This window comes from Tasmannia lanceolata, unplaced genomic scaffold (assembly GCF_043159265.1).
Source record: "Tasmannia lanceolata isolate RefF3 unplaced genomic scaffold, GAP_Taslan_0.1 ptg000006l, whole genome shotgun sequence".
In the NCBI taxonomy this organism is placed as follows: Eukaryota; Viridiplantae; Streptophyta; class Magnoliopsida; order Canellales; family Winteraceae; genus Tasmannia; species Tasmannia lanceolata.
Genome location: NW_027518683.1, coordinates 26,728,481 through 26,741,639, shown reverse-complemented (window position 1 = coordinate 26,741,639; position 13,159 = coordinate 26,728,481). Strand labels below are relative to the sequence as shown.

Below are 13,159 nucleotides of genomic sequence, written 5' to 3'. Positions count from 1 at the left end.
AGAAAATGTCGCTTCGTACTGGTTCCGGCGTATAAAATGTGGTTCCCCAGTGGTTCGGAGGTATAAAATTTGGTTCCGTACTAGGTTCAAGGGTATAAAATGTGGTTCCTTACTGGTTCTGGGGTATGAAATGTGGTTCCCTAGTGGTTCCGGCGTATAAAATGTGGTTCCCAAGTGGTTCCGAGGTTGAAAATGTGGTTCTGTAGAGGTTCCAGGGTATAAAATGTGGTTCCCAAGTGGTTTCGGGGTTGAAAATGTGGTTCCGTAGAGGTTCCAGGGTATAAAATGTGGTTCCGTAGTGGTTACGAGGTATGAAATGTGGTTCCGTAGTGGTTGCGGGGTATAAAATATGGTTCCCTAGTGGTTCCGGGGTATAAAATGTAGTTCCCTAGTGGTTCCGAGGTATAAAATATGGTTCAGGGGTATAAAATATGGTTTCGTAGTGGTTTCGGGGTATGAAATGTGGTTCCGTAGTGGTTCCGGCGTATAAAATGTGGTTCCCAAGTCGTTCCGGAGTATAAAATGTTGTTCTGTACTAAGTTAAGGGGTATAAAATGTGGTTCTGTAGTGGTTGTAGGGTATGAAATGTGGTTCCCTAGTGGGTCCGGCGTATAAAATGTGGTTCCCAAGTGGTTGTGGGGTAGAAAATGTTGTTCCCTAGTGGTTCGAGGGTAAGGGTGTCAATTTTGGCTCGGGCTCGGAGGCTCGCTCGAGCTCGGCTCGAATCCTTAACGAGCCGAGCCCGATTTAGGCCAGGCTCGGCTCGGCTCGGCTCGTTAAGGCTCGTTAAGAATTTAATATATTTAAATATATATATTATATATTAATATATACACTAAAAAGGTTGTCCAGGGAGTGAAAGGGGGAGGCAAAATATGTCACTTCATTTTAGGAACCCCATTTGTTACTTGGACCACCCCCCATAGTGTAAAAAAAGTAGTCAAATTACACTATATAGGGCTGTCCAGGGAAGATGAGGGGTGTGAACTTAATATAACCCAAGCTCGGTAAGGCTCGCGAGCTGCTCACGAGCCTGGCCGAGCCGAGCCCGAGCCGAGCCCGAGCCTAGCTTTTGAGCTTAACGAGCCGAGCTGAGCCTGGCCAAGCTCGGCTCGGCTCGTTTACACCCCTATTCCAGGGTATAAAATGTGGTTCCGTAGTGGTTACGATGTATAAAATGTGGTTCCGTAGTAGTTAAGGGGTATAAAATATGGTTCCCTAGTGGTTTCGGGGTATGAAATGTGCTGCCCTAGTGGTTCCAGCGTATAAAATGTGGTTTTCAAGTGGTTCCGGGGTATAAGATATGGTTCCCTAGTGGTTCTGGGGTATGAAATGTGGTGCCCTAGTGGTTCCGGCGTATAAAATGTGGTTTTGAAGTGGTTATGGGGTATAAGATGTGGTTCCCTACTGGTTCCGGTGTATAAAATGTGGTTCCGTAGTGGTTCCAGGGTAGAAAATATGGTTCCGTAGTGGTTCGGAGGTATAAAATGTGTTTTCGTAGTGGTTCCAGGGTATAAAATGTGGTTCCCGAGTGGTCACGGGGTAAAACATGTGGTTCCCTAGTGGTTCCGGGGTAGAAAATGTGGTTCCCTACTGGTTCTGAGGTATAAAATGTGGTTCCGTAGTTGTTGCGGGGTATGGAATGCGATTCCCTAGTGGTTCCTGGGTATGAAATGTGGTTCCCTAGTGGTTCCTGGGTATGAAATGTGCTTCCCTAGTGGTTCCGCGGTAGAAAATGTGGTTCCCTAGTGGTTCCGTGGTAGAAAATGTGGTTCCGGAGTGGTTGCGGGGTATAAAATGTGTTTTCCTAGTGGTTCCGGGGAATAAAATGTGGTTCCCGAGTGGTCCCGGGGTAAAAATGTGGTTCCGTAGTGGTTCCAGGGTAGAGAATATGGTTCCGTAGTGGTTCCGAAGTATAAAATGTGTTTCTGTAGTGGTTACGAGGTATAAAATGTGGTTCCGTAGTGGTTGTGGGGTATAAAATGTGGTTCCGTAGTGATTCCCGGGTATAAAATGTGGTTCCGTAGTGGTTGACGAGTATAAGATGTGGTTCCCTAGTGGTTCCGGTGTATAAAATGTGGTTCCGTAGTGGTTCCAGGGTAGAAAATATGGTTCCCTAGTGGTTTCGAGGTATAAAATGTGTTTTCGTAGTGGTTCCGGGGTATAAAATGTGGTTCCCGAGTGGTGATGGGGTTAAAAATGTGGTTCCCTACTGGTCCTGGGGTAGAAAATGTGGTTCCCTAGTGGTTCTAAGGTATAAAATGTGGTTCCGTAGTGGTTCCGGGGTATAAAATTTGGTTCCGTAGTGGTTCCGGGGTATGAAATGTGGTGGCGTAGTGGTTCCGGCGTATAAAATGTGGTTTTGAAGTGGTTCCGGGGTGTAAGATGTGGTTCCGTAGTGCTTCCGAGGTATAAAATGTGTTTCCCTAGTGGTTACGGGGTATAAAATGTGGTTCCGTAGTGGTTGTGGGGTATAAAATGTTGTTCCGTAGTGGTTCCCGGGTATAAAATGTGGTTTCGTAGTGGTTCAGGGGTATAAAATATGGCTCCCTAGTGGTTCCGGGGTATGAAATGTTATTCCGTAGTGCCTCCGGCGCTAAAAATGTGGCTTGGAAGTGGTTCCGGGGTATAAGATGTGGTTCAGTAGTGGTTCCGGTGTATAAAATGTGGTTCCGTAGTGGTTCCAGCGTAGAAAATATGGTTCCGTAGTGGTTCCGATGTATAAAATGTGTTTCCCTAGTGGTTCCGGGGTATAAAATGTGGTTCCCGAGTGGTCATGGGGTAAAAAATGTGGTTCCCTACTGCTTGCGAGGTAGAAAATGTGGTTTCCTAGTGGTTCTGAGGTATAAAATGTGGTTCCGTAGTGGTTGCTGGTTATAAAATGTGGTTCCCTAGTGGTTCCGGTGTATAAAATGTGGTTCCGTTGTGGTTCCAGGGTAGCAAATATGGTTCCCTAGTGGTTCCGAGGTATAAAATGTGTTTCCCTAGTGGTTCGCGGGTATAAAATGTGGTTCCCGAGTGGTCATGGGGTAAAAAATGTGGTTCCCTACTGCTTGCGGGGTAGAAAATGTGGTTCCGTAGTGCTTCTGAGGTATAAAATGTGGTTCCGTAGTCGTTCCGGTGTATAAAATATGGTTCCCTAATGGTTCCGTGGTATGAAATGTGGTGCCCTAGTGGTTCCGGCGTATAAAATGTGGTTTTCAAGTGGTTCCGGGAAATAAGATGTGGTTCCTTAGTGGTTCCGGTGTATAAAATGTGGTTCCAGGGTAGAAATATGGTTCTGTAGTGGTTGCGGGTTATAAAATGTGGTTCCCTAGTGGTTCCGGGGTAGAAAATGTGGTTCTCTAGTGGTTCCGAGGTATAAAATGTGGTTCCGTAGTGGTTGCGGGTTATAAAATGTGGTTCCCTAGTGGTTCCAGTGTATGAAATGTGGTTCCCTAGTGGTTCCGGGGTAGAAAATGTGGTTCCCTAGTGGTTTCGAGGTATAAAATGTGATTCCGTAGTGGTTGCGGGGTATAAAATGTGGTTCCCTAGTGGTTCCGGTGTATGAAATGTGGTTCCCTAGTGGTTCCGGTGTATGAAATGTGGTTCCCTAGTGGTTCCGGGGTAGAAAATGTGGTTCCCTAGTGGTCCCGAGGTATAAAATGTGGTTCCGTCGTGGTTGTAGGTTATAAAATGTAGTTCCCTAGTGGTTCCGGTGTATGAAATGTGGTTCCGTAGTGGTTCCGGGGTAGAAAATGTGGTTCCCTAGTGGTTCCGGGGTATAAAATGTGGTTTCGTAATGGTTGCGGGTTATAAAATGTTGTTCCCTAGTGGTTCCGGTGTATGAAATGTTGTTCCCTAGTGGTTCCGGTAGAAAATGTGGTTCCCTAGTGGTTCCGAGGTATAAAATGTGGTTCCGTAGTGGTTGCGGGGTATAAAATGTGGTTCCCTAGTGGTTCCGGTGTATGAAATGTGGTTCCCTAGTGGTTCCGGAGTAGAAAATGTTGTTCCCTAGCGGTCCCGAGGTATGAAATGTGGTTCCGTAGTGGTTGCGGGTTATAAAATGTAGTTCCCTAGTGGTTTCGGTGTCTGAAATGTGGTTCCCTAGTGGTTTTGGGGTAGAAATTGTGGTTCCCTAGTGGTTCCAAGGTATAAAATGTGGTTCCGTAATGGTTGGGGGTTATAAAATGTTGTTCCCTAGTGGTTCTGTTGTATAAAATGTGGTTCCATTGTGGTTCCAGGGTAGAAAATATGGTTCCCTAGTGGTTCCGAGGTATAAAATGTGTTTCCGTAGTGGTTCCCGGGTATAAAATGCGGTTCCCGAGTGCTCATGAGTGGTTCCCTACTGCTTGCGGGGTAGAAAATATGGTTCCGTAGTGGTTCTGAGGTATAAAATGTTTTTTCGTAGTCATTCTGGGGTGTAAAATATGGTTCCCTAGTGGTTCCGGGGTATGAAATGTGGTGCCCTAGTGGTTCCGGCGTATAAAATGTGGTTTTCAAGTGGTTCCGGGAAATAAGATGTGGTTCCCTAGTGGTTCCGGTGTATAAAATGTGGTTCCGTAGTGGTTCCAGGGTAGAAAATATAGTTCCCTAGTGGTTCGGGGGTAGAAAATGTGGTTCCCTAGTGGTTCCGAGGTATAATATGTGGTTATGTACTAGTTGCGGGTTATAAAATGTATTTCCCTAGTGGTTCCGGCGTAGAAAATGTGTTTCCCTAGTGGTTCCGAGGTATAAAATGTGGTTCCGTAGTGGTTGCGGGTTATAAAATGTGGTTCCCTAGTGGTTCCGGTGTATGAAATGTGGTTCCCTAGTGGTTCCGGGGTAGAAAATGTGGTTCCCTAGTGGTTCCGAGGTATAAAATGTGGTTCCGTAGTGGTTGCGGGGTATAAAATGTGGTTCCCTAGTGGTTCCGGTGTATGAAATGTGGTTCCCTAGTGGTTCCGGGGTAGAAAATGTGGTTCCGTAGTGGTTTCGAGGTATAAAATGTAGTTCCGTCGTGGTTGCGGGTTATAAAATGTAGTTCCCTAATGGTTCCGGTGTATGAAATGTGGTTCCGTAGTGGTTCCGGGGTAGAAAATGTGGTTCCCTAATGGTTCCGAGGTATAAATTGTGTTTCCGTAGTGGTTCAGGGGTATAAAATGTGGTTCCGCAGTGCTTCCAAGGTATAAAATGTGGTGCTAAGAGTCTAACTTATTGTTCCAATTGTGGTTCTAAGATTCTAAAGTTGTTGTATCATTGTAAATGGTTGTTCATAGTTTGTATTGAAATTTTATGAAGGTTTAATAATGGTTCTTAGCCTAATAGGGTTTGCGAATGGTGGAAAGAAGGGCTTCTTTTATCTTACACGTTGATGGATACTTCAAGGATGAAGTATCATTTCAGTATATTGGCGGGACAAAGATGTCTTTAATTGTGAATCGGCATATAAAATTTTCAGAATTTGAGTCTCTAGTTCACCAAAAAATTGGGACTGCAGCAACCGGTATCTCACAATCTATAAAATGTCGATATGTCGTGGATCCATATCAAATCTTGTTGTACGACATTCGAAATGATGATGACCTAGCTATGGTGATGATGCTTTTTGAGAATAGCCTTTTCAATTGTATCAGCCTGTACATAACCAAACAGTACAAAGTAGCAGGAATTAGTTCTGCAGCGATCCCCATCCGGAGGTAAAATATTCATTCAGGTGGAAATTTTTCATTCTTTAAACTCTCATTCGATTACACTATTAGGTCATGTCGAATTTGTCATTGGTCAGGAATATGAGGGATAGAAATCAACATTATGAAGATCCTATTTTATATGGAAATATTTTTGAACCTTCTTGTCGTCCTCTTGAACCGCCATGGAACCCCAGAAATAATTCCATCCGTGCAGCCTCAGCAATACCTAATCGAAATGACGTTGCTGGTCCGAAGAACATACCAATATTGGGCAGAATCCGAAAATATACCAATATTGCTCGGAATCCGAAAAGATATTCAGTGGACTTGAAGCAAGACTATGAGGACCCTATTTTTAATGAGACAGAGGAAAATACAAGTCAACATATGAGCACTGCCATGTAATCTTCTAATTACTAATTACATTTACTTGGCCAGTTCTATGTTTGTCTCATACAATATTCATTCTAACACAGTCCCTACTTTGCAGGCACGATGCCGAGTTCAACAGGGATTTCCATAGTGATATGCAAGTTAGTGATGGCATTGAATGGGAGGATGGTAACAGTATAAAGGGTGATGATTCATTTGGTGATGATGACTTTGTTGAGGACAGTGAGCGCGAAGGGGACTTTGATAAGGAAGATGAGTGCGAAGGTGTACGCCCCCTCGTTGGTCTACAGAACGTTGTGGGCGACCCGTTCTGTAATACGTATACAAGGGAGCCGTTGGAAGTAGATGAGATGGTTGTAGATGAATTGCCTGAGGGACGTATAGGACTTGAGGAGATGAAGGTGGGGGGAATCTTCCCGAATTTGAAAGTATTTAAGGAGAAAGTCAAAGAGTACGCAATTGAACGGAAGTTTGTATTCGTCCCAGTAGATTCAAAGCCTACAAAGTATGCTGTTAGATGCAAGGATAAAAGTTGCCCCTTCAAAATTAGTGGGAGAAATTATTTGCATCATGTTATGGTAAAAAGGTTTGTGCCAGAGCATACATGCTCACGTACTTTGAGCGGTAATGACCATCCCCTTGTCACAGCAGCTTGGGTAGCAGACACCTGCCTTGGGTTATTTCCCCGCCCAGGAGACGTGAGGCCTACTTTGATAAGAGCATACATAAATGATAAGTGGGGTATAACCATAAGCTATGCGAAGGCTTTCAATGCGAAGGTCATTATACACGAAATAATGTGTGGAAATGCCGAGGCGTCTTACCGCATCCTTCCTGCATATGCTGAAGAGATTGAGAGATGCAATCCTGGCACCATTATGTGTGTATATCGAAGTCGGCAGCTATGGACGGGTGGAGATAATACATTTTGTCGTTTATTTTGGTCATTCGGCCCTAGCATACGCGCCTTCAGTCGAATGATTAGACCACTAATACTAATTGATGGGACACATTTGCGAGGCAAGTATAAAGGAATTTTATTGGCTGCGACTGCAGTAGATGGTGACGGTGGATTATTTCCGTTAGCATATGCAGTGGTTGAGAATGAGATGTATAAGAGCTGGCTATGGTTTCTTCGTTTACTCCACCAGAGATGATACCAGCAGAAAAAAACAACAACGAATTCACTATTTCCTCTGATCGGATGAAGGGTTTGCCTAGAGCTATAGACGAAGCATTGCCGGGATCATACCATAGCTATTGTATTCGTCACCTCAATGCCAATTTCTTGAAGACCTTTAAGAGTCAAATACTTTGCAAACTATTTTGAGAGCCGCATATGCTTTAAGGGAGAGAGACTATCAGGAGACGATGGAATGTATTAAAGCGAAGAACGCAAAAGCAGAGAAATGGATATCTGAGATTCCTAAAGAAAACTGGGCTAATGTATACTTTAAAGGGTCTAGGTGGAATATGTTGACAACTAATGCCGTGGAGTCCTTCAACAACGTATTAAAGGGCGCACGGGAGTTACCGATCGCGGCTCTAGTCGATCACACGAGATGGAAAGTACAAGAGTACTTCCACCTTCGCCGCAAGGCTGCTTCTGAATGGAAAACGCATTTGACCCATAATGCAGAAAAATGGTTAGACAGATCATGTCTGTATGGCAGTAAGTTTACACCCCGGCCGTGTAGTTGGAATGAATATGAAGTGATATCATCAACTAATACGGATCATGTGGACTTAGAGAAGAGAACGTGTATGTGTGGTCTTTTCCAAATTATGGGATTGCCGTGTGGGCATGCCATAGCAGCCATGGGAGTAAACAAGCTGGACAAATATAGGTACTGCCAAGATTGGTTTTTGGCTTCAACTTATCGGACTACATATGAGGAGGTGATTCACCCTACTTTAGATCGAACACAATGGCCGGAGCCATCCCATGTTTTAGAAGTAGTGTTGCCACCACGAATAAGAAGACAGCCTGGACGACCGAAAAAAGTACGAATGGAAAGAGGGCTGCAATTTGGAGAACATCACAACTGCAAATCATGTGGGGAACCTGAACACAACAAAAGAACGTGCAAAAATCCCCCCCTTGTAAATGGTCAGTTAAATATGACGCCCATCGCTCCATCCGCACTTACAGAAAATAGGTATGTTCCATTATTACTCACTCAATATGATTTTCCTATCAAACCCATCATTTTATTGATTGTTGCAATTTTCTCTTGTAGGTCCGGTGTGTCATTCGCACCTCCTTTCTTTGCTTAGGGATGGAGTTGTTGGTTTTGTTGTACAAAGTGGCCTTCATTTTAGGACACTTCATACTGCACATGATATTTACTCACACTGAATTTGTATAAATTAAACGTTATTATAGACTTATAGTATTAAATTAGTTGTACAGCTGATCGTGACTGTTGTAAATGTGATCATTAATGTATCATTGGTGTTGGAAATATCATTGGTTCCAAACAGTACCGAAAAGTCAGTCGGCCCACATTGTTGTACAAAGTGGCCTCAATTTTGGGACACTACATACTGCACATGATCATTTGATGGGCCGTCAGATATATAGGGTGTGCCCAAAAATTCAGGTCCATCGGATCATTGTAACCCTTCAATCTGTGGACCTACAATTTCTACGTATGTCTACTCGGAAGTCCGAACACATCGTCGGACTTCCGATGATACTCCAGTCGAATTGCGATTCTAGTGGACTTCATTCGGAAGGCCGAACCTTTGTTCGGACTTCCGAAACGAAATTCCGAAAAACCTTTAGGACTTCCGATGATAGTCTAGTAGAATTGCAATATTTCTGGACTTCATTCGGAAGTCCGAAACTTTCATCGGACTTCCGCAACGGAATTCCAAAAAACCTTTAGGACTTCCGATGATAGTCCAATAGAATTGCAATTGTTGTAAGCCCAAGGGTCTACTCTCCAATCTTGTTTTGATGATTCTAAACATAATTGATTGTGTTTTTGAATACTAATCAATTTGCTTTGAAGTGTTGTGTTTAAGATAGGATTGATCATTGAAGAAACCAACACACTACATGGTCATGCTTGAAGATGTACCCAACAAGAGTTAAAGGAGCTAAGTGGAGCTCACATCATCTCTCAAGAAAGCATACAAAGATGGAAGATCAATTGAAGACCAAAGCTAAAGAGAAATTGAAGGTTGCATAGGTATCATTGTACATCCCCTCTCTTTAGATTTTCAAGTCAAGGCAAAGTGTTTTCAAAATACTTTTCAAAACACTTAAAGAACTTTAAAGGTTTAGTGAATGGTTATGAAGTGGACCAACATGTTGGGACTCTCATAAACATTCCAAAATTATCATAGGAGCTGAGTTCCAAAAGCCAAAAATCAAACAAGCAATAAAATCTCAAAACTGCTGATTTTTTAGGCTTCTCGGAACTCCGAGATTTTTCTCGGAGCTCTGAGCTCGGAACTCCAAGATTTTTCTCGGAGCTCCGAGCTCGGAACTCCGAGAGTTCCCTCGGAACTCCGAGAAATGGTCCAGTAGCTTCTGGACATTTTCTCGGAACTCCGAGAAATGGTCCAGTCGAAATTTTATTTCTTCTGGCCGTTCTCTCGGAACTCCGAGAATATTTCTCGGAACTCCGAGAACCTCGCGACAGGTGAGAATATAGCCGTTGGGATTTGAATTAGTTCTTGGTTTTTGTTATCTACACCCCCAAACGGTCATATTCCATAGAGAGGCTATATATACAACATCTAGAGGATTCATTTCCTCTCTCTTGATGATTTGAAAACCTCATTAAGCATTGAAAAAAACTTGAACTCGGCGGAGAAGGAGAGTCTTTTGTAAAGGTGTAAGGGCATCCTTATTTAATATCCCTTGGAAGTGTAATCACCTCGGAGCCGGGCATCGTTGAGGTCTCCAATAGTGGAAATCCTTAAGGACGATCTTAAGAAGAGTGGAGTAGGGCTTTGCCCGAACCACTATATATCGGTGTGTCATCTCTTATTCTTGCACTTTCATTATTGCTTTTTGGTTTGGCATTTCATTGTGTCTTTAATTATATTTACACTAACCACATATTTAATCAAGTGAAGAAAATTCAAATTAGGGTTCATAATTAATTTTCAAAAGGGCTAATTTAGTGTTAAAATCAATTCACCCCCCCTCTTGTTTATTTCAATTGGTATCAGAGCCTCGTCTCTAAGCTTTTAAAACCCTAACCGGTCTAGAGTAAAGATTCTAAAATGGTAAACCATCCTCAACACCATGAATGTTACTCAAACACTAGTCCACCCTAATTTGATGGAACAAACTATGGTTTTTAGAAAACTAAAATGAAAATCTTCTTAACCCAAGATTATCAAATGTGGAGAGCCATTAATAATGAATATACATTACCCACAAGAAATCTAAATGATTGGACCGAAGCCGAACAACAAGCTTCAAATTATAATGCCAAAGCCATGAATTCCCTTATTTGTGCTTTGTCTCCCGGAGAATTCAATAGAGTATCTAATTTGAATTCGGCTAAGGAAATTTGGGATACCTTAGAAGTCACCCATGAGGGAACCAACCAAGTCAAAGAATCTAAAATGAACCATCTTTTTCGGCAATATGAACTCTTTCAAATGACACCTGATGAAACAATTACCGACATGTACACTAGATTCACTAATCTTGTAAATGGACTAAGGGGACTTGGAAAACAATTTTCTAATAGAGATTTAGTGACCAAAATCCTTAGGTCCCTACCTTTGTCATGGGAATCCAAAACCTCCGCAATCACGGAAGCCAAGGACATGAATACATTAAACCTAGATGAACTAATAGGGTCCTTGATCACCCATGAGATGATTTTCAAAACAAAAGCACCCGAAATTGAAACTAAAATTGAAAAAGGAAAAGGAATTGCTTTTGCTTGTAATGTAGGTGAAAATGAAGATGCAAAGGAAGACATGGAAGATGAAGTTGCCCTCCTAACAAGAATGATTAAATTCCTACAAAGGAATATGGGAGGCATGAGAAATAGAAGGACCAATCCTCCATTCAAGAAGAAAGAAGAACTTGGTGATGGATCTTCTCAACCCCGATGCTACGGTTGCAAAAAGCTTGGACACATTCGCCCGGATTGTCCACTCAACAATGAGCCTACTTCAAATAATCGCTTCAAGAGAAGAGAAGGCAAGAAAGGAATGACCGCCACATGGGATGAGAAAATTGAAAGCGAAGGCGAACAAAACGATGGGGAAGATTGCTTGATAGCAAGAAACGTTTGCTTTATGGCCTCAACAAACGACAACAACGAGGTATGCCTTAAAAGCCATAACAAGAAGAACACATGGTACCTTGATAGTGGATGCTCTAGACATATGACTGGAGACCTCACTCAATTTGCATCCCTATCACTCAAGGATGGTGGAGACGTTACCTTTGGAGATGATAAGAAAGAAAAGGTCAAAGGAGAAGGCACCATAGGTAACTCTACCTCTCCCATACATGATGTGCTTTATGTTGATGGCTTGTCCCATAATCTTATTAGCATTAGTCAATTATGTGATAATGGTTTTGAAGTAGTCTTCAATCCCGACAAATGCATTGTTAAAAATAAGATAGATGGAAAAGTAAAATTCATAGGTTCTAGAGACAATAACATTTACACCATTGGACTAGATGATCTTAGACTCCAAAATGTGACTTGTCTTAATGCCATTAGTGAAGATTCTTGGCTATGGCATAGGAGGTTGGGTCATGCCGGAATGGATCTCATTTCGACCCTCTCCTCAAAAGAAATTGTTAGAGGATTGCCTAAGTTCAAATACACCAAAGATCACATTTGTAGAACTTGTCAATTAGGAAAACAATTGAAGAGCTCATTTGTACCTAAAAATATGATTTCAACTTCTTACCCCTTGGAACTACTGCACATGGATCTTTTTGGACCAATGAAGACAAGTAGCCTAGGTGGAAAGAGGTACGTGTTTATAGTTGTGGATGACTACTCACGATTTACATGGGTCATATTTCTAGCACACAAAGATGAAACTTATGAAAATTTTCTTATATTGTGCAATCAAATACAAAATAAAAAAGGTATTGCTATCTCTTACATTAGAAGTGATCATGGAACGGAATTTGAAAATGTACATTTTGACACTTACTGTAATGAACATGGCATAAAACATAATTTTTCCGCACCTAGAACACCTCAACAAAATGGAGTTGTAGAAAGAAAGAATCGAACCCTCTAAAAAATGGCTAGAACTATGTTGCATGAAAATGATCTCCCTAGATATCTTTGGCCGGAAGCGGTTAGCACCGCTTGCTATATCATAAACAGGGTATATTTAAGGCCAATTTCTAAGAAAACACCTTATGAGCTTTGGAAAAACTTGAAACCAAATATAAGCTATTTTAGAGTGTTTGGATGTAAATGCTCCATCTTAAACATTAAAGATAATTTGCACAAATTTGATAAGAAGTCGGATGATGGCATATTCTTAGGGTATTCTTCACATAGCAAAGCATATAGAGTATTTAATAGAAGAACCTTAGCTGTAGAAGAATCCATGCATGTGACATTTGATGAGAGAGAGCCAACACCTCACGAAATGCCACATGATGAGGATGAACCCATTGAACATCTTTTACCTAAATTAAGTGCTCCTCTTCATGCATCTACAAGTCATACATTACCTAGTGAGGAAGTAGAAAATGAAAATGATAACTCATTACCTAGGGATAGGAGAACATTGGTAGATCATCCTGAATCCCAAATTTTAGGTGATGCCACATCGCCAGTGAGAACTAGATCATACTATCGTAGTGTGAGTAACAATTTGGCGTTCCTATCCGAATTAGAACCTAAATCCATCAAAGAAGCTGAAAAGGATGAATATTGGTTGATGGCTATGCAAGAAGAGTTAAGTCAATTCGAAAGGAACAAGGTGTGGAGGCTAGTGCCTAGACCTAGTGATCATCCAGTCATTGGCACGAGATGGGTGTATAGAAATAAATTGGATGAAAATGGAATTATCACTAGAAATAAAGCTAGGCTGGTAGCCCAAGGGTACAATCAGGAGGAGGGAATAGACTATGATGAGACATTTGCTCCTGTTCC

General features: G+C 42.0%; 1 protein-coding gene across 1 annotated transcript; it reads left to right on the top strand.

The window, feature by feature from the left end:
- The first annotated feature begins 7,415 nt into the window (after nucleotides 1–7,415).
- LOC143878882 (uncharacterized) lies at nucleotides 7,416–8,321 on the top strand. Its single transcript, XM_077381095.1, has 2 exons — nucleotides 7,416–8,203; nucleotides 8,285–8,321. Exons 1-2 carry the CDS (start codon nucleotides 7,416–7,418, stop codon nucleotides 8,319–8,321), a joined length of 825 nt encoding a protein of 274 aa, XP_077237210.1.
- The last annotated feature ends 4,838 nt before the right edge of the window (nucleotides 8,322–13,159 follow it).